Source organism: Gobius niger (genome assembly GCF_951799975.1).
Source record: "Gobius niger genome assembly, chromosome: 6".
NCBI lineage: Eukaryota > Metazoa > Chordata > Actinopteri > Gobiiformes > Gobiidae > Gobius > Gobius niger.
This window is the reverse complement of record NC_136857.1, coordinates 29784945-29806329: the sequence shown is the minus strand read 5'-3', so window position 1 is coordinate 29806329 and position 21385 is coordinate 29784945. Positions and strand designations below refer to the sequence as shown.

At 44.0% G+C, this 21385-nt stretch overlaps 1 protein-coding gene across 1 annotated transcript in view; it reads right to left on the bottom strand.

Annotated features, from left to right (window-relative positions):
* Positions 1–2002: 2002 nt before the first annotated feature.
* The window catches only part of cacna1db (calcium channel, voltage-dependent, L type, alpha 1D subunit, b), a 124110-nt gene continuing 104727 nt past the window's right edge, over positions 2003–21385 (bottom strand). The window contains exons 38-50 of the mRNA XM_079558125.1: positions 21108–21204; positions 20928–21030; positions 18958–19059; positions 12336–12472; positions 11976–12083; positions 9625–9995; positions 9487–9513; positions 8013–8141; positions 7408–7556; positions 7014–7126; positions 5051–5185; positions 4264–4443; positions 2003–2802 (exon numbers count right to left, since the gene is read on the bottom strand). Coding sequence (XP_079414251.1) covers positions 2452–2802; positions 4264–4443; positions 5051–5185; positions 7014–7126; positions 7408–7556; positions 8013–8141; positions 9487–9513; positions 9625–9995; positions 11976–12083; positions 12336–12472; positions 18958–19059; positions 20928–21030; positions 21108–21204 — 2002 coding nt within the window. The 3' untranslated portion in view covers positions 2003–2451. The remainder of the gene's footprint in view (positions 2803–4263; positions 4444–5050; positions 5186–7013; positions 7127–7407; positions 7557–8012; positions 8142–9486; positions 9514–9624; positions 9996–11975; positions 12084–12335; positions 12473–18957; positions 19060–20927; positions 21031–21107; positions 21205–21385) is intronic.

The window sequence follows — 21385 nt, the reverse complement described above, 5'->3', positions numbered from 1 at the left end:
TTCCTGATGCTTCTGCTCCACAATAGTCTCTTAACCGACCTGAGACCATCACAGAGCAGCTGTATTTGAACTGACATTAGATTAAACACAGGAGGACTCTATTTAGTCATTAGTCAACATGTGATCATAAGGCCTCATATCGTTATTTGCCTCGGGCCCCAAAAGTGCTACGCCCGGCAGTGGCTCATATTTCAGTCTCTCTCATTCATTAATATATACTCAGTTCTGTTCTGCAGTCCTACTGATCAGACACACAAATTCAGATCCCCTCTCTTTTAACGGGTGAGCATCATTTAATTTCAATTTCATCATTTTAACTTTTCTTTCAAGTGTGATTAAAACCACAGTGTAACATTTTACCATAAAACAAAATCAAAAACAAGCATTTCTGCCAGATCGGGGGGGGGGGGGGGGGGTTTGTTCGTGAAAAATAAACGTGCCTTTACTGTCCTCAGACTTGTACCTCTGCAGGGAGCGGGACACCACCTGCTCGTCTCCATGGAGATGCTACTGCTTTGCTTTGACGGCAGGCAGCTCGACATGAGATTTAAATATTAGTTCCTCTTCCGAACGCTGCATTTTGATAACGTGACATTATTGACTTGGTATCGCTAATGTTTTTGAGTTTCTAGTCACTTCAGCTGCTCTTGTGACGTAGCGACATCTGGAAAGTTCCACAGCGTGGCTTTAAGCGGGGGCTCGGGGAAAAGCAGTCGAGGTCTGGGGGGATGGTCGGTGAGGGATATGCCTGAGGACAGAGAGATATGTGAAGTCTCCTGAACACCTGAAAGGCTTTGGATCGCACTCGCACCGACATGAAACCAAACAAGTAACAAAACTACTTTATGTACAAAAGCAGAGGACATGGAGCGCCACAACGCCAGTGCCCTTTCACCAGTGTTTTGCTAATCTGTAAAAAAAAAAAAAAAGTGCCTTGTTTTTTGAGGTTCAAAGCTCAGTAAATCAGGCGGGAATTAGTTATTAAAAATCCCGTTGAAAAAGACTTCTAAATGTAAGAAGACTGTAAGACTGTAAAGTAGAGGTCAGAGGATATGGGTTTTTCTAAGGCCGATGCCGATATATTGGGATGTTAATTGGCCGATGCTGGGCCGATATTTTTGGCCGATTTTTCCTCTGTCTGATCTATAATCTTGTAAAAACAAATACTTGGCCGCTCCAGCACTGGCCCATTTTATTGTATCATTTTAGGTGATCCAATCATAGTTTCTGTCCCAGCTTTGATTAGTTGTCGTTAGCATTAGCATATTGTTACTAGCCAATTTGTGCGTTGATCAAAAATACGAGAGTGGAGGTTTAAACGACCTCAGCGATTGAATTCTCCAGATTCTGCACTTCAAAATGACATATAGCACGTCGTCCATATTGACGGGAGATTTAGTGAGGCGGAGGGGGGTTGTGGGAGGACTCGTTTTAAAGCAGTACTAAGTAACTTTTGCCCCTAGAGGCCATAAGCGTAACTGCAGGTGTCATAGGAAGTTGCGATTTCTTAACTTACTAATTGTCTTGGAGAGTAAATACTACGCTGACAGAAAAGGCGAACGGAGAGAGGGATACTGTACATCCAATTACACAATGGAGATCATTTTTTTCCACTCAAACTTGGCTGTAAATACTGTATAAAGTGAAGCTAGCCAGTTAGCTTTGCCCGTTAGCCTGTTAGCTTCTTCTTTGTGATTCTATTAGTGTGTATTGGTGGCTCTGGTCCAGTGGCAGTCAAGTTGCAATTGTAGTTTTCTGGCCAGAGACACCAGGGGGAGATGAAAGACCCTCCAATCACCCCATTAACACTTGTATTACCCCCAGAGGGACTACGGAAAGGATTTATTAATTGTAAACAAGTTACTTAGTTCCGCTTTAAAACTTTCCATGCAAAAAAGACCTGGGAATATTGGCTTTTTTCGGCGCTAGATCGTCCGATAGCCGATATTGTAAAATCCCCAAACATCGGCCCGATATATTGGGCCTGTACTCCAAACTGGAGTCTGTCGGAGCTGCTAAAGTAGACATGCTGTTGTTGCAAGAGTGGAATGAAAACCAATTCTGAAAAACCGGCCTCTAAAATGTAGAAGTTTTCAACATTTAAAGTTGTTAAATACACCTTTAACGTGCACTGTCCCTGCCAAATAAACCAACAAACTTAAACTTCAGTGTCTGGGAGCACTGGCTTTGTGAGGCGGCACATCCCTTTGTTCAGCTAACTATTCTTTTAAAGGGAAACAGACTGCATCCCAGAGGAGTGTATCTTGGAAACAACATTGGGCAGTGCTGTGGCTGGTTCTCTCAGATTCCCCCATTTCAAAAACGGAGACAAAAACAAGGCACTTTGCTTCAGTAACCTGTCCATAGTCTGTCGCAGGAGGCTGTTTGTCGCAAGTAAAGAAATGAAAATTGAAATAAAGCCTAGAGGAGTCCTCCGCGTGGGAGCCTGTGCTATAGCGAGGTGATGCATATCATTTCATCGCGCAGGTCCTCCTCACAGCGCACAGTCACGTAGGGCTCCTCGTCGCTGTAGTCCCGTATGCTGCGGTCTCTGGTGAGGGCTTCGGACGGTGGGGAGTTCCCCGCCGCAGCCGCCGCCGCCTCGGAGCCGCCGCTGCCGCTGCCACCACCACCCTCCGGGGCCCCCGTGCTCCCGTTAGCCGCGGTGCCGTTGAGCAGGACGCTGGCGGCGCTCTCCATCTCGTCTATGGTCATCTCGCACACGTCGGCGATCTCCTGCTGGGCCGCCGTCACGAAGTAAGGGTCCTGCGCGTACTTTCCTAAACCTTCAGAGATCAGCACCTTTAGGAGAAAGGAGGTGGTTATTGGATTTTACCTCTTAAGCCCCACTTCAAGCTTTTCCCCAAATTTAAAAGCTGGAAGACTGGAGCCTCATTGAAGACCTACAAAACTGATCTCAACGGATCATTTCCCTCGTTTTAAAAGGTTTGTTTTCATCGCATTTTTGAAGATTTTTTTGTCATATTTTTGTCACATTTGTCATTTTTTAATTCAATTTTTGTTTCATTTTTATCATTTTTTCGCCGCATTTTTTAAAGATTTTTCGTCACATTTTTTGCAACATTTTTGTCACATTTTTGTCCGTTTTTCGTTGCATTTTTTGTTGCATTTTTCGTCGCATTTTTCGTCGCATTTTTTGTCGCATTTTTTGTCGCATTTTTATCACATTTTTGTCCCTTTTTCATTCATTTTTTGTTGCATTTTTGTCACTTTTTTGTCGCATTTTTGAATGTTTTGTCATACTTTTTGCCACATTTTTGTTATTTTTTGTCACTTTTTCACTAAATTTTTGTCACTTTTTGTTGCATTTTTTAAAAGATTTTTTGTCACATTTTTGTCGCATTTTCGTCCCTTTTTCATTAAATTTTTGTCAGTTTTTGTAGCATTTTTGTCACTTTTTTGGTCACTTTTTCATTTATTTTTTGTCAATTTTTTGTTGCATTTTTGTCACTTTTTTGTCGCATTTTTGAAGATTTTTTTCATATTTTTGCCACTTTTTTGTCGCATTTTTATTATTTTTTTGTCACTTTTTCATAAAATTTGAGTCACTTTTTGTTGCATTTTTTCATCTTCCCACTTCCCCACTACATTCCTTTGGTCAAAGGACAACTTTATTTAACCTCATTTTAACCCACTTTTAACCCACTTTAACGGAGTGCATTTTCTCCAGTACAGCTTTACCCCAATCTAAAAACTTCTTACAGCCTTCAGGCCAGTGTGAAGTCACATTTTTTGTCGCGCTCTTTTGATCAGTTTCCTTTCAAATGAGGCGTTCCTCTGTTGCTCTCCAGTCAAGAAGCTTTTAGATTTGAGAAAGTTGAACTGGAGACGATGCGCTTGGTAACAGTGCTGCCCCCTGCTGTTCGGAGTGAATTCTTGACTGTTATTGAGTTATTAAGTGTAACTGGAAACAGTGCGGAACAGTTTGTGACTGCGCGTGAAGCCTCTGCCCCGGGTGATCAGATACGAGGCATGAAAGGACATGCCTCAACAACAGAATCTTAACAACAGAATCTGTTTTTTCGAATCTGTCATGTTTGTTTGGATTTTGACTCAAATTCTTTCCTAAAACAGAAAGTGTGTGGTGTGGCATCATGTCACAGTAAACACAACTGTTGTCCTTAGCTTTTAAAGACTTTGTGGCTGTTTTTATGGTCAGTCTCAGAGAGAAAATGTAATGTAATGTATTTGAAGAAACTATTCACTACTCAACGAGCCAGAACTCATTTTAAAGCGACTGACCGCCTCCACCAGACTGTGCGCGCTGCCCCTCTTGGACAGGACGTGCGTGCAGGCGGCCGGACGGAGGTGGGCCGGGGGCTGGCTCTGTCCGGGCGAGGGGGTTCGTCCCGCAGTGAACCAGGAGCTCCTCTTCACCGCTCCGGGGAGGCTGCCCACGCTGCCCGAGCTGCGCCAGTCCACCTACAGCAGGGCGAGGTCAGATCAACATCTTTACAGTCTTTAGATTTCAGCCGGCATGTTCCATGTGCAGGAAACAAGAAAGTCATTACACGTGTACAGGTGGAACTGTCATTTCCAACTCAAACAGTGCCTTGAACACCTCTGCTGAACTGCTCCTCCTTAGGGCTCACTCTATAGATTCAGCCATCCTGTTGTCAGGCAGAACACGTGATTGACAGAATTTTCAGCCAATCACAATTCCACAGTGAGTCTCTCAGGCCCTGCTGTGTCTCAGCAGCTCCTCCTCAGCCGCTAATGTAACGGCCCATGAGCAGGATCGATGTTCCAGTTCCAGCCAATCAGAAGTGCAGCCTCAACTAAACCGGATAAACAAAATGTTTTTCTTGTGAAATGTCTGAACGAGTGGGCCAGTGTCTGACCTGTATGAGTGGGCCAGTGTCTGACCTGTATGAGTCAGTGTCTGACCTGTATGAGTGGGCCAGTGTCTGACCTGTATGAGTCAGTGTCTGACCTGTATGAGTGGGCCAGTGTCTGACCTGTATGAGTCAGTGTCTGACCTGTATGAGTGGTTCTGTGTCTGACCTGTATGAGTGGGCCAGTGTCTGACCTGTATGAGTGGGGTGTAACAGGGCGTGGGTGACCCGGGAGGCGACGCTGGGGGCGTGGCCCAGGAGCGGTGAGACCTGCCCGAGCCGGGGAACCTCTGCAGACGGGAGACATCCAGACCTGCCACCGCCAACACCTGGGAACAGGAGATTAAAGCGAGACGCTGCAGGTGAACATGGGAAAAACATATTCTTGTTTGTGTCCATTTGAATCCAAGGCAGAGCTGAATCATCTGGGAAACATCTCGTCCTTTGATTCATTCTGTCAATTTGATGCAAAAAAAAATATTGCACGTTTTCTGTTTATTTCGCATAAAAATGGGAAAAATTACAGGTATTTTCAGTGACAAAATTTAAAAAATAATGGATTGACCAGGTTTAAATGTATGATTTTATTTTGTGACATATTAAGCTAAGCAAACACTACACGATTTTTATGTTCTAATTCTCTTCCCAAGTCGTGGCCAGTTGAAGGCAGTCACACAGAGTCGTGTCTCGTAGTGTGGGGGGATCCCGACTGGACTGCCGTTCGAATCGTTTAATGTGGGCGGCAGAAAGACGCGACTATACTCCAGTCGATTTCTAAGCCTGATTGTGGACGCACAGGACAAAGGTGAGCCACCACCCCACGCGAAACAGCACAACATTATATCACCAAACGTTCACGAGAACCACCTTTTCCAGCTACGTTTCAACCACAAACGGAGAGAGGCTCTGTTTGGGTTTGGAGTCGAACTGTTCAGATACTTCTCTCCGCTGTGTCCACTGTCTCGGGGCTGAGGTCCGTCTCCTTTTTTAATTAAATACCCTGAAATACGTCCCGCTTCTTCATGTCGCTGTCTGTAGTCTGTAGGAGCTACTGAAGTGGAGATGTTGTTGAAAGACGGGCTCTAAAGTTTTGGAACTTCTGAACATCTCTGGAATCGCCCATATATGGTCATGTTGGAAAACAGTTAAGGGGAACACAATTTGGAGAAAAATCTAAACTTTCTCTAATTATTCAAAAACTACTTTAACAAATGCTGAATTACGAATATAGTTTTCTACTAAATAAAGATTCAAAGACATGGAGAGGAGCAAAGTGGTTCAACAGCCCATAAATACATAAAAAACGGAGAATGCTAACATGATGCTCCATGTTAGCATCATGCTAATGCTAAAGCTAGCTAGTGCTCGCTACGACTGTTTTTTTTTTCTCGCTTTTACTGAACAATCTGCTGTGAATAACCATCCATATGGACCCGATTTAGACTTGACTTTATTTGTATGTGATAGATACGAAAATTCTGTTTTCCCCTTGTTGAGGCCACGCCCCCTTCTATGACACTGCATCTATTCACCTTATTCCGCCCCGCCCACTTTTGCCACTTTTTGCGTCGTCTCGGCGCCTCTTTTTCCTGACACTTCCGGTCGAGCGCGAAGCCCGTTCATTTTAACGGAGAACGAGGGAAAATATTCTCCGCTCAAATCTGATGTTTAGTCGATTGATTTGTGTAAAATGTCCGATGTTCATTTGCACGAACATGTCAACACTGCACCGTTTCTCTGTGCGGCCTGAAAACGGCTTTGTTTTCGTGTAGTGACTGATTTTATGCGGACTTCTCCAGCCCCATGTTAACACATAGGAGAAAAGGGGCGGGCACAATTCATGGCGGCGCCCACGCGAACGTCCGGAATAAGGTGAATATGTCAATATTTGTGAATGAATACACGTGGGGGGAAAAGCCTTTGTGTCACGATGTAGTTATTTTTCGGATGTCTCTGGCTTGCTAGCGACCAAAAGTCCTAAAATACGATGCATATTTTAGGACTTTTTGTCGCTAGCAAGCCAGAGTAAAGGCTATGTTTTGTCTGCGTTATACTCTGACGTTAAAACTGAAACGTCAAGGAGAAAACAAGCTAACTAGCATGACAAATCGCCTTAACACAATGGCTGCGCGTTGGAGAGGCGTTTGGGCCACTGACCTGCTGCTGCATGAGGTGGAGGGGCAGAGCGGTGATGGGCGGGGACGGAGGCGGGACGTCCTGACTGTCCCGCCGACGAAGACACTCCAAACTGAAGGTGCCTCTGTGAGACGCTGCGAGGAGGCGGGATGGGAAATGACGGGGGAAATAACGTTAGCCTGGAAAGTACAACGAATGCAGTTCCAAGGGATAAACAGTTAGGAAAGCACCGCGGATATGACTAAGTGGTAATTCTACCCCTTGCTGCAACAATGTCACAGAGGAAAGTACATAGACCATGATCCTTTGCTGATCCCATGCAGCCAACATGACAAAACTGGTATTATGGTTGTAATCTGATATATGATCAGGGATTAGAAAAAAAGAGCATTTGGAGTGAGTAAGAGACTCTTACGCTGAGGGGAGGGCAGGAACCACCTTCTTGGTGACGGCCTGTCATCTCGGAAAATCAGCTCCTGGCCGTCATCATAGAAACCCTCACCCTGCTGGCCGCCAAGAAAACTGTCCAGGTCTCCATCTGAGTCCAGAAGTGAACTGGGTAATCTGAAGAAGACAATCCGGGCACAAGAATCCCAAGTGGTTACAGTCCGTGGCTGGTCAGACAGCTATACAAGGGCAGAGCTTAGGAAATGGCCCTAAAACTGACAATACGGGGGTTACCATGGCAACGGCTGTCTTGCTGGTTAACAATGCCTAATAAATAAAAGATTCCCGGCACATTTCAATGGATACTGTACTGTGTGCTCAAACTGCCTTTATTATAACACCACTGATTTGTTAGTGTGCCGTTGAAAAATGAAAGCTTGTATTTTCACTTTGACATGAATTGTTTCCCCTGCTGCCAGAAGAGGGCGCTCGAAGTAAAAGCAGCTGCAGTCATTTTTTTCAGCTGCTTCTTCCCTCTTGTCCCAAGCAGTATTTGACTTCCCTGGCTTTATTTGATCAATATTTGATGCTAAAAACACAGCTGTAGGAAACGTGAGCGTGTCCAGTCTTTACCGGTCTCCTCTGGTGAACTCGTCTCCGCTGTAGTCGTCCCCTGACCCCCGGTCCTCTGATCCCAGGTCCTGGTCACTGTCTGGAGGCTCCTCTCGGCGGATGGTGGAGTACAGTCCTCCACACTCAGACCTGGCAGAAACTACAGGGTTAGCAGCTTTTATACACAATGACACCCTACGGTGACAAACTGTGTGTTTGCCAAATAACGGCAGCATTCACCGTTTGCTCAATGCGACCTTTCAAATTGCAATGTTGCTTTATTGGGGGTCAACCTTGTGTCCCTAGGGTAAATTCTTGAGTCCTGACTAGAACCAGGAATCATATTAGTCCAGTGCTTAGGTGTCTGTACTGGCAGCCTGTCACTGCGATTGTAATTGTTAATGCCTCCTCTTACCCGTCTCAGTCTGACTTTACAGCGAGCGCCGCTCTGTGATCCTATCGCCCTCTGTCCAAGTCATTTCTCTCCTACTGGACCTTCTTTGCCGATTCTGACAGATAAATGATGCGTGTTCATTTAAATCACTTCTTGTCCCATGTGATGTGGTGGCGTTCATGTTAGGGGCCGGTGCTTTCTTTGTGGTGCAAACTTTAGGAGTCACAGTGCTGTTGAACCGGAGCCGAAGCTCGACGCTAACGAGTGAAATAAACGGACATTCTTCATCTGGTCAGTTCTCCTCGGTGCCTCGGGCTCTGTTTTGTCAGAGTTAGCGATCACAGCGACAGGTGCCTGTTTGCTCCTCCCACTGTCCACAGCTTCATGTTTCATGGGTGATATAATTATTTCAAACAACATCTATTTTACCACATGCTTTGGTCCTGTCCCTGTCTGGACAATTATTGAGGAATTCTTTGTTTTTTTAAATATCTCGCATTTGTGGTCAAGATTTAGCCCCTGATTTTAGAATGGCTATTTTTGGAAGAATGACATCACATAGTCGGGTAAATCGCTTTCAGGCAAATGTGGTTGCATTCTCCACTTTACTCGCTTGCAGACTAATATTATTTCATTGGAAATCCAGCAGGGCCCCATCATTTTGTCAGTGGTTAAAGGAGGTGCTTTCTTTTCTACCTTTGGAAAAGCTAAGATATAAACCATCACCATCGCAGCAGAAATGTTTTGTTACATGGAAGCCCTTTGCGGAATATGTGAAACTCTTTACCTTTGATGTGTCTCCTGCTGGTCCCAGAGTCAGGACTAAATACGGTGAGGCTGCGTGTCAGTTTTACACAACTAAAACCCGGAAAAGTCTTCATGAAGATGTGAGACAAGCCTCAACTCTGCCTATGTTCAAATCCAACTTTTTTTTTGCTGTGCACATGACACTGACATTATTTCATCTGCACTCTTATAGGAATTAATGATTACATTGGTGATTGATTGATTGATTTGATCTGATTCTTGCAATATTATGTAACTGTGCTAAACAAAGTGCCTTGTGGGATTTTAAACCAAATGTGTGACAGGTGTAGGTACCTAATGTAGGCCTCATAGTAGCGTGTCCTGGTCATTGAGGGTTCATGGGGAAAAGAGAACACAGTAACAGTAAGATTGTGCATCCCTGGTGAATAAACTGAACATGATTGGTTTACATATTGAAACAATGATTTTCACCTGGTGGAGTGGGACTTCCAGGGCTTCTTGCGGTGCAGCCGGCGGTAGGGCGAGGCTGAGCGCTGGTGCTTGGCGGAGGCAGGACGCTCCTGCCTCAGGAGAAACCTCCCCTGCCCCTGGCCCGTCAGAGGCGGCGCCGCGGGGGCGTTGGCATTGTTCAGGTTGGCGTTGGACGGGATGGGGCTGGAGTTACAGTGGTGGTTGAACAGTCGAGGGGAGGAGGGCAGGTGCGTGTTCCCTTCGTCCTGGTCGGCGTGAGGCCGGTCCAGGGAGGCGGGCAGGAGCTGGAGGGGTCTCTGGGTCACTGTGGTGGGCTGCAGCTGGTCCCCTCCCACATGGTTCACATGGTTCCCGAAAAGACCGCCATTTCTCTGAAGTAACACAGACAGTAATTACTGGTTATCTCTGGTTATTCTCTCAACTATAATCAGCAGTGTTAAGTTCTTTGCACTGTTTCTCAGTCATCTGTGGGATTTGCTGACATGTTTGTTTTCCATTGATTTTATTTTTTGGCTCGTAGGTTTTATTTGTCTCGACAGCACTCGAGTCTAGTGGCTAAGGCTGGTGTACAGGCAAGCCCCCATGTTTGTTTTGACATGGACGGATCATATGATAGTCACACTAGAGTTCGTTGTCTTGCCTAACCTGGCTTGCCCTCCATCGTGTTCTGAGTGTTCTCCGGGGCAAGCACTGATGATGAGAATTATGCCTCTACCTTTGGGGACTATTTGTACAAAAGAGGCCTTCAAAAGAAAATAGAAAATAGAATAGAAAAAACTTTACCATGCACAATGATGGCAGAAATTTGGCTTTGGCTCGCTCACACATTCGATACATTTGCCCAGCAATGTACATAATAAAATCAGTTCATTCTAAAATCAGTTCATTGCAGACACAGCAGCAGCAGATTCACTTCATCAAAGAAAAGGAAAAGGAACAGACTGACTGAACGACATTAACTTGCTCAGCTCCTTGATGGCAAAGGGAACAAAAGAATTGCTGTACACAATTTACTTGGCACAAGGAAGTCTGTATCTCTGCCCTGATGGAAGGAGCTCAAAGTAATGGGACAATGGATGGCTATCGTCATCTGTGATCTTATTGCAGACACGAGGCACTGCTTTACTGTAATGCTGAGACATATTGGTTTGTTTATGGCTTGTTATTTTACTGCCCTGTTTAACAACCCTGCCAAGTTTAGAATTGTTTTTGACAGTTAAATGACCAAACCAAGAGACTATGTTAAAGGGGGGGTATTATGCAAAATCAACTTTTTCAAGCTTTATATCATGTTATTATGTCATTCCCTCATTAAAACACGCCTGAAGTGTTGCCTTGGCACATTCACGTATTTTTGAGTAATCTGTAAAAACTCTGATGGCAGCCATTTTAGGGATAGGTTTGCCTGAGTCCTCCTAGGAACGCCCCCACCTCCTGGAGACGCCTCCGAGCTTTCGTCACCAGCCGAGTAACCAACCACTGCCCCTCAGCAGAACCCCCTCCCCACTGATGCCACAGACAGCGTGTGGAGGGGGCGTGTCGGAAAGGGTCAAGAGGTTCTTAAAGAGACAGAGGCCTATTTCAAGACATTCACTACAGCCATTTTGAGAGAGCAATTTTATACAAGGCAGTTATTCTAATTTACTGCATTTACAGACCAACAGAAGGTTTCGTCATCATTGTGGTGTGATATAGACTGGTGCTATGTGACTGAAAAAAGCATAATACCCCCTCTTTAAATATCAGTACGCTCTCAATTAAACACTGATACACCCTTGTTAAGATGTGGTCACTGACTTCCAAACCTCTCAGCTGACGCAGCAGAAACAGCCTTTGCCGTGCTTTCCGTTAAATGTGAAAGAATTGTCCAAAATTGCTCCTAAATACTTGAAGGAGTCCACTTGCTGTACATCAGACTGGTTCATTTTTTAATTGACTCTTTCAGAAGCCAGCTAGAAAACTGATATACTCTGAGATCATATTTTCTCAGAGGTGCAAATGTCTTATGCTTACAGCTGGATTCCTTTAAACCTTTGAAATTAATTAATCAATTGCATAAAAAAACAGATGAAAATAGATAATGTTTAAAAAAAAAAATCAGATCAGATTCAACTATTCACATCCAAGAGCCATTTATAAGAGTCAATTCGGACACTAATGAAAATGCTGCTAATATAGAGTTGTAATGAGTCAATTCTTGATTCTTATTCTCCACTTTGGGATCTTAGCTCCTCACTATCTCTTTTCTAGCGCACAGACATTGTACTTTAGCTCTACAGAACATTAAAAGACTCCTCTCAAGGTCTCCAGTGAATCCGGATATCAAAGTAAACAACCCAAGGAAGCTATACCCTGTAGATGTCATCGTCCTCCTCGTCCACAAGCCCCTCCTCCGGCAGGTCACATGATATGGCCCTGCGGATCTCAGGGCCAATGTCATGCAGCGTCCGCAGACCAGCCTGGAGATGAAAACATGCACAAACAATTTGAATCATGCCATACATATTGTCTATCAAACCTCTCCCCTACAGCCGCAGACAGTAATGCAGGCCGATATCTGAGTGAACTTTAGTCGTGACGGTTTGCAAGTCCCACCGCCGGCATATTATACAAAGTTTAAACTTGAAAACATATGACTGAAAGTTGCTAAATAATCTGCCAGGTAATGTTTCCTGTGTGTCTGGTGATGTCCTACCTGCAGCGCCACCTACCTGCAGAGCCATGGTGGTGTTGATCCGGTCCCAGGAGCGCCGTCCCACCAGCCCCTGCTCTTTGCGCCTCTTGAACTTCCTGAAGTAGTCCTGTATCAGGAAGGTGGCATAGAACTTCCCCACGGTCACCTCGTCATCTGAGAGACACCACACACCGGGCCTCTCCAATCAGCACCACGTATAAGTAACCCCCAAAAACACCAGGCCTCCCCAATCAGCACCACGGATAAGTAACCTCCAAAAACACCAGGCCTCCCCAATCAGCACCACGTATAAGTATAAGTAACCCCCAAAAACACCGGGCCTCCCCAATCAGCACCACGTATAAGTATAAGTAACCCCCAAAAACACCAGGCCTCCCCAATCAGCACCACGTATAAGTATAAGTAACCCCCAAAAACACCGGGCCTCCCCAATCAGCACCACGGATAAGTAACCCCCAAAACACCGGGCCTCCCCAATCAGCACCACGGATAAGTAACCCCCAAAAACACCAGGCCTCCCCAATCAGCACCACGTATAAGTAACCCCCAAAAACACCAGGCCTCCCCAATCAGCACCACGTATAAGTATAAGTAACCCCCAAAAACACCAGGCCTCCCCAATCAGCACCACGTATAAGTAACCCCCAAAAAACACCAGGCCTCCCCAATCAGCACCACGTATAAGTAACCCCCAAAAACACCGGGCCTCCCCAATCAGCACCACGGATAAGTAACCCCCAAAACACCGGGCCTCCCCAATCAGCACCACGGATAAGTAACCCCCAAAAACACCAGGCCTCCCCAATCAGCACCACGTATAAGTAACCCCCAAAAACACCAGGCCTCCCCAATCAGCACCACGGATAAGTATAAGTAACCCCCAAAACACCAGGCCTCCCCAATCAGCACCACGTATAAGTAACCCCCAAAAAACACCAGGCCTCCCCAATCAGCACCACGTATAAGTAACCCCCCAAAACACCGGGCCTCCCCAATCAGCACCACGTATAAGTATAAGTAACCCCCAAAACACCAGGCCTCCCCAATCAGCACCACGGATAAGTAACCCCAAAAACACCAGGCCTCCCCAATCAGCACCACGGATAAGTATAAGTAACCCCCCAAAAATACCAGGCCTCCCCAATCAGCACCACGTATAAGTATAAGTAACCCCAAAAACACCAGGCCTCCCCAATCAGCACCACGGATAAGTATAAGTAACCCCCCAAAAACACCAGGCCTCCCCAATCAGCACCACGTATAAGTAACCCCCAAAACACCAGGCCTCCCCAATCAGTACCACGTATAAGTAACCCCCAAAAAACACCAGGCCTCCCCAATCAGCACCACGTATAAGTAACCCCCCAAAACACCGGGCCTCCCCAATCAGTACCACGTATAAGTAACCCCTAAAACACCAGGCCTCCCCAATCAGCACCACGTATAAGTAACCCCCAAAAAACACCAGGCCTCCCCAATCAGCACCACGTATAAGTAACCCCCCAAAACACCGGGCCTCCCCAATCAGCACCACGTATAAGTATAAGTAACCCCCAAAACACCAGGCCTCCCCAATCAGCACCACGTATAAGTAACCCCCCAAAAACACCAGGCCTCCCCAATCAGCACCACGGATAAGTAACCCCCAAAACACCAGGCCTCCCCAATCAGCACCACGTATAAGTAACCCCCCAAAAACACCAGGCCTCCCCAATCAGCACCACGGATAAGTATAAGTAACCCCCCAAAAATACCAGGCCTCCCCAATCAGCACCACGTATAAGTATAAGTAACCCCAAAAACACCAGGCCTCCCCAATCAGCACCACACATAAGTATAAGTAACCCCCCAAAAATACCAGGCCTCCCCAATCAGCACCACGTATAAGTATAAGTAACCCCAAAAACACCAGGCCTCCCCAATCAGCACCACGTATAAGTAACCCCAAAAACACCGGGCCTCCCCAATCAGCACCACATATAAGTAACCCCCAAAAACACCAGGCCTCCCCAATCAGCACCACGTATAAGTATACCGTATATGCTCTAATATAGGCCGGGGCCTTTATTTACTCAAGGGCATCTAGGACCAGACCTTTATTGGAACCAGGCCACAATTACAACCAGGAAAACAAAGAAAAACAAGATTTGTGTCCATTTGCACCTGAAATATTAGGGTCATTTATTAATTAACATTTCAAACCCTCTCCCAGCGGCTGGAACATTGACGCCTTTTATTTTGTCGGGACAACAGGAAGTGTTTCGTTGCTGTTAGCGGAGCTTTGACATCAATGTCACTGCAGGTTTCTGTTTCGTTTTTACCGCTGACTGGATTATTTGTTGTTTTCTTGTGTAAAAGGCGAGTTTAGACGGAGCGTTTGTGTTTGTGATCGATCATGAGACTGACCCGAGAGAAGACGAGACGCTCGCGCTGATGGGAGGAGTTATTTTGAGGCGTGGGACTGACCTGCACACGGAGCGGCTGGACGTGCTTTGAGGACGCAATGGTGACTTTATTAAAACCCTGGAGGGTCACACAACATTTGTTGCTTTCCCTATTTCCACAAATGGTCACTGGAGGTTTGAAAAGTGGCTAAATCTGTGTCAAAGCTACGCTCGGATCAGCTCCTCCGCAGCGTCCCCATCGGCCCGGGTTCCCGTTTGTTACTTCCTGCACGTGAGTTATCTTTTACACGAGTATGAGACAAATTCCTAACATGGGGAATATTTCTACCGCTATAGTTTCTAATAAAAGCCCCGGCCTGTTTTAGAGACCGGCTTTAATTTGCCTCCGCCAGCTGCGAACCCGGCCTCTGTTAGAGACCCGGCCGCTAATGGAATACAGGCCAGTATTTTACGGTAAGTAACCCCCAAAACACCAGGCCTCCCCAATCAGCACCACATATAAGTATAAGTAACCCCAAAACACCAGGCCTCCTCAATCAGCACCACATATAAGTATAAGTAACCCCCAAAACACCAGCGTGCCTCACAAATCAGAGCTTATACTTTGAATTATTATTATTTATTTATTTTTAATGATTCTAAAACTCCACACAGTCAAACTAAACATTTCATCATCTTAACCTGAACACATTCTCGTTAACCTAAACTTCTCATCAACTCTTCCTCTTCCCGGCAACGTTATGAATCTGAAAACGCAAAGACAACATTTCCTGTGCTCATCAGTCAAGCTGCTGTATCTGTGAAAATCAGAGAGGTCTGTGAAAACAAGCTCCTGCAGCCCCGTGCTGTGCTCTGCAGACGCGTCGGCAGATAGCATCACATCCTGAGGCCTTATCTCAGCCCGTGATATGAGCTGTGAAGCTGTCATTTCCCACACCAATAAAACACACGCATGCATGGGCACACAGGAAGTCAACATTCAACACTTTCTCACGGGAGGACGGAAGCTAATAAAACGAATGAGTAAAGTTTAAACTATTGTGGTCCAAACTCATTCCTAATTTTCCGACTTTCCTTCCTATCACCCCAGTTCTTCACAGGGATGAGTTGATCAGCATGTTTGATATATATTGGGAGCAAAGAGGAGCTTTAGTGTCATGCTAACGCTAACATCAGCTAGCAGGCTCGTTCGTGATTCCTACAGGTGCTAGTTAGATGTCTTTTTTTCTGCTTGTAAATTTACGAAAAGGAAAGAACTAATTTAATTTCATCACAACAATAAATAAACAAATGCATAAAAAAAAACTGATACAGGGCCTTTAAGCTCTTACCACCCGCCTAAACCAAATGCATTCTGTCCTCTTTTGGCTGTGTAACACCTCATTTGAAAGCTAAGACCCACAAAACTGATCTTTTTCCTCGCGTTGTTGCTGTGTTGTGTCACCTTTTGTATGTTTTTTTTTTCTTTCTTTTTTTTCAATTTTGTGACATTTTTGTTGAATTTTTGTCACTTTTTGGTTGAGTTTTTTGTCACATTTTTGTTGAATTTTTGTCACATTTTTGTTGAATTTTTGTCACTTTTTTGTGGAATTTTTGTCACTTTTTGTCGAATTTTTGTCATTTTTTTGTTGAGTTTTTGTGAAATTTTTGTTGAGTTTTTGTGACATTTTTGTGGAATTTTTGTCACTTTTTAGTTGAGTTTTTTGTCACTTTTTGTTGAATTTTTGTGACATTTTTGTGGAATTTTTGTCACTTTTTGTTGAATTTTTGTCATTTTTTTGTTGAGTTTTTGTCACATTTTTGTTGAATTTTTGTGACATTTTTGTTGAGTTTTTGTGACATTTTTGTTTAATTTTTGTCACTTTTTGGTTGAGTTTTTCGTCACTTTTTGTTGAATTTTTGTCATTTTTTTCGTTGAATTTTTGTCACTCTTTGGTTGAATTTTTGCCACATTTTTGTTGCGTTTACATCCTTGCTTTCTTCTTATTTTTTGTGGCTATTTTGGTGTTTTTTCCCATGAAGCTTTTTGATTAGGGTAAAGCCAAACTGGAGAAAATGGGATCTGTTCAGGTGGGAGTTAAGAGGTTAAATGAATGGCGTTGTGAAACATCATCAGTTGTGGGTGTATTTTGGCGAAACTATCATTGATAAAGACGTGTATGTAGAGAACTAGAGCTGGAATTAATAGAAGCAGAAGTTGTTGTCGTGGTGGCGATAAATAGTAGTAAAAGTTTCCTAAAGTAAGAGGACTGTGCCTTCAGAAACACTCAGGAAGGACTTCTTCAACAACTCCCCACGTGTGCAGATAAACAAGTCGAAGCCACAGACGAGCGAAAAGCACATGCACAGAGCAGCAGAGAGAGGAGAAGCAGGCGGCGCTGTGGCCATGCAGGAGGCTAGTGTGTCTAGTGCTCTCAGACAGATCAACTGAGTGGGGAAACATTACAACAAGTGTCCTGTGTGTGTACGAAACGTGGCTTTATCTATTCAAACATTATGGGATTCCTGTTAATAATCCACATACAGTACAATAGGAATGATATCGCACTATAGTAAATACCATCATCACTGAATTAGTGCATTTGTTACTAAAAAATCATCACTTAAATATGTTCAAAAAGCCACTTTTCCTACAACGCACAACACATCTATAGTGAAAGGCTCTGTCCAGAAAGAAAATGCAGCGAGTCACATTTACTATAGCAGGGGTGGTGGATTCATTTTCATAAAGAGCCACATAAGAAGCCTGAATTGAGTCGGACTTAATTCTGCAACTTTATCTTTTAAATTTCCCTGAGGGCCAAAACATATTGCCAGGGTCTATTAACAAAAGCTCCTAAATAAAAATATGTTTTGACTGGGAAAATACTATTGAGGAAACTTTTTTCAATAAATAAAGAAGAGCCTGACAGGACTTTAGCCAATATGTTGTTTGTATCCTGATCTGTCATTATGTCAGTGCCCTCTGCTGGACACGTGTGGAATTCTCTCCTTTAAACTTTATTTAAGCAGCCCCCTAGTGGCTGGAGTGAGCATTCTGGTAATACTAATAATACCTTTTTTTTTGACATCCTCAGGAATTTATGCCCTACAAGTCGTGGGCCCGATTCAATCATGTCGCGGGCTGGATGTGGCCCGCGGGCCGTAATTAGCCCAGGCCTGTGCCATAGGATATATTTGCCAATTTGAAGTTCATCAGTTCCGCCAACCTCCAAAAAACGGACTCTGGTTCTGGAGGAGGAAAGTCCATTCATTTCTCCTACAGACTTTTCTAAACAAAATGGTCATTATCAGTATGAAAGAATGACGTAAGCTAGTCCGCTAATCAGTTACGCTAAGCTAGTAAGCAACATCGTCAGTCAGGACCATAACATTTTTATTAAAGGTAAAGTTCAAACGGTGTTCACTTTCATGCTGTGGTTCGCCGTCACCAGATGATTGGCCTGGTTTGCTCATGCATCGAATTATCCAATAAAAGTCAATGAATAGACAATTTACTTGGCAGAACCAAAGCGGGATATGAAGTAGGCAGGGCTTTTGAGCTCCATCCAGTTAGTGATACAATACTTATTCCTGGTTTTCAACAAGCTATTCCTCCATAATTCTTCTTTTTTTTTTTATTAACCAGAATTTGGCATGTTTTTACACTGTTCTACCACTCTCCCATCGAAGCAGACTCTTGCATTTACAATGGGGGATTGAGAATTATTTAAAACATTTTTGGTCATTTTATACTCACTACTGCCACCTCAGGTCTTGCGCAAAACTGCAATCTCTATATTAAACGTATTATTTTTTTCTTTTCTGGAGAGAGCCTTATGTACAGTGTTACTATCAGCTCGAGGTGCCGGCAGTTCATGCCACCAGCTAAAACAGGACTGCCCCAAAAAGCTTAGGGGGCGCTACAGAGGACAGGACTGACAGGGGCTACGGAGGCTGGAGCTGCAGAAGAAGAGAAGCTCGGCACAGAAAACAGGAAACAGAAGAAAAAAGTGTTAGCGGCAAAAAAACTAAACAGCCAGGCTAAAGCACACAGAGCGACACATGCAGCCGGAGGACTTCGTTCTAGGCTAGTGTGGAGGAGGGGATGGAGAGAGACATGCACTAAATGAGGGATTACACCTGTGGGATTAAGGGCGTGAGTAAATTTGAATAGAGTTTCCAAATAAGATAAATCAAAGAAAAACATAAGAAAAGATTGTAGCTCGAAATGGATGCATGTGTTGTACAAACCGCCAGCAGGGGGCACCACTTGGTCCAGGAGCTTCATGCTGGTCCTCTTCCAGATCTTCTTGATGACGGCCCTCAGCTCCTCGTTGGCCTGGTCCAGGTTTCCTTCAGGTAAAAGGGACATGTCAACAACTGCCACCGCGAGCGCCCTCTGCAGGCAGTGGTGAGGATGATCCATCGTAGGAAAGTGAAAACAAGCTTTCACTTTTGGCTAACGGCATGCAACGAATGATCAGTTTTAAAATGTGAAGGGGTGTGACGCCGAAATACAGATCAAAGCACTTCCGCTGGAGAAGAAGAAACGACCAATGTGATCAAGACAATTCAAAACTCCTTGAATGAAGTTGAAGGCTACTCCAGGTCTGGTTTTGATGAGGAAACATCTTTACGAAAGCATTAAAAAGTGTTCTGTAAAACCTATGACACTTCATCGCTTTCTTTGCAAAAGTCTTGCAAAAGAATCTGAGCTTCAGTACTGCTTTGAACATTTGTTTTTTCTTGACCCAAATAGAAGTATATTCTTATGAAAACAACCAAGACCTTCACATTGTTGTTTATTTATAATACAAGCTTTATATTTGTTTTTTAAGATTCATTTATTGTCTATAATTAATTTATAGATTGTTGACGTGTATATTCTTGTACATATGTTTTACCAAGATGCTACACACTCATCAACTCATGGAGTGTAACATTCTGCAACAAATTTTGTCCTATTGCTGATTGTGTGTCCAGCACTTTAGGGCAGCTTCCTGTTGGTAAATGTGCTATATAAATAAACTTAAAGGGATATTTCAGGATTTTTGACATAGGGCCTCATTTCCGAGTTATCCAGAGTGTTGCTGATTTCTGGAGATATTTTTTTGTGTGATTCAAGCAGTTCTTATATTTGAAGAGTTTCGAGGCGCTAGGCTAGTGCAAGGCTAGCGTATTTCTATGGTATCAGCTAGCCTGCATTAAAAACAATCTGACCACAGTGCACCTGAGGCAAATCACTTATAACACCAGACTAACCATATAAATGTCTGTGTCGATAGAGTCATTTTTGGAATATAACTGACCTGCATCACATGAATGATCGCATTTTGAGGGACTATTTTCTAGCAGATCACTCCACCGCTGTGTAGCTTATACAACTACGAAGCTGATGCTGCTCAAATATAAGTTCTTTTATATGCAAAATGGTGAAAATGACTCTATCGACACAGACATTTATATGGTTAGTCTGGTGTTATAAGTGATTTGCCTCAGGTGCACTGTGGAGCGGGTCAGACTGTTTTTAATGCAGGCTAGCTGATACCATAGAAATGCGCTAGCCTTGCATTAGCCTAGCGCCACAAAACTCTTCAAATACAGAACTGCTTGAATCACAAAAAAATATCTCCAGAAATCAGCAACACTCTGGATAACTAGGAAAATCCTGAAATATCCCTTTAACCTTGACTTTGGAGTGGGGTACTGGGGTAAATGATGAATAAAAAATAAGTTCAGGTACTAACGGTATCGAAAAAATAACAGTATCAAAAGCAGGTACCGAAAAAATATATATCTTTATATCCAAGTTTTGATGCTGTTCAGGTCCAGGGACAATATTAAAGGAAGTTGCTTAGTTGTTTCAGCTCCAGTAAATGATTATTTTCCCCCGTTTTTATTTTCCATATTTTTTCAAAATATGTTTGCCCCATTTTTCTCAAGTTTCTCAAAAAATATACATGTTTTTTTTTTTTTTGCCTTTTTCCATTGTTCACACATTTCTGGACATTGGAGATTAAACTGATATTCCACACATTATTGTTCTGTTTTCCAGTTCTCGATGACAAATATTTTAGTATAGGTATCGGAAAAAGTATCGTTCAGGTGTCGGTATCGAAGTATTGTTAAAGCACCGGTATTTGAAAAAAAGCCCTAATGTTCAGATATCAATTTTATGCATATCAAAGACCTCCTCTTCTGCATCTGTATTCTAAACTCACCCTCAGTTTTGATCTTCAGCGCGGTCCGAACCAGAGCAAACAGAGTGGCGTTAAACATCACCGTGCCGTCGCTGTTCAAAGGCATGTTCATCGCCACCAGGCGCTGCGGCGAAACATCGGAAAAAGAGGCGATCAGCTGAATGAGTAAATGCGTAAACAGCATTGACTGTACGTAGTCACCTTGCAGGCCACGCGGTGAGGACACAGTTTGCCGAAGCCCAGAGGAGGCTGGATCCTCCGCAGTAAAGTCACCACGTCCAGGTGCTTTATTCGGCCCCTGAACACAAACAGGAAATAAGAGCAACGGACCAGTCATTCTCCAGGGTGAAAGACATGCTCGCTCACATGCATAACCCTGATCAACAACACGGCCCGTGAGTGTGTGCGGGTTTTAATAAGTGCATTTGCGACCCCAGATTTCAAATAAACATTTTTAAAGGTGCATTATACAACTTTTT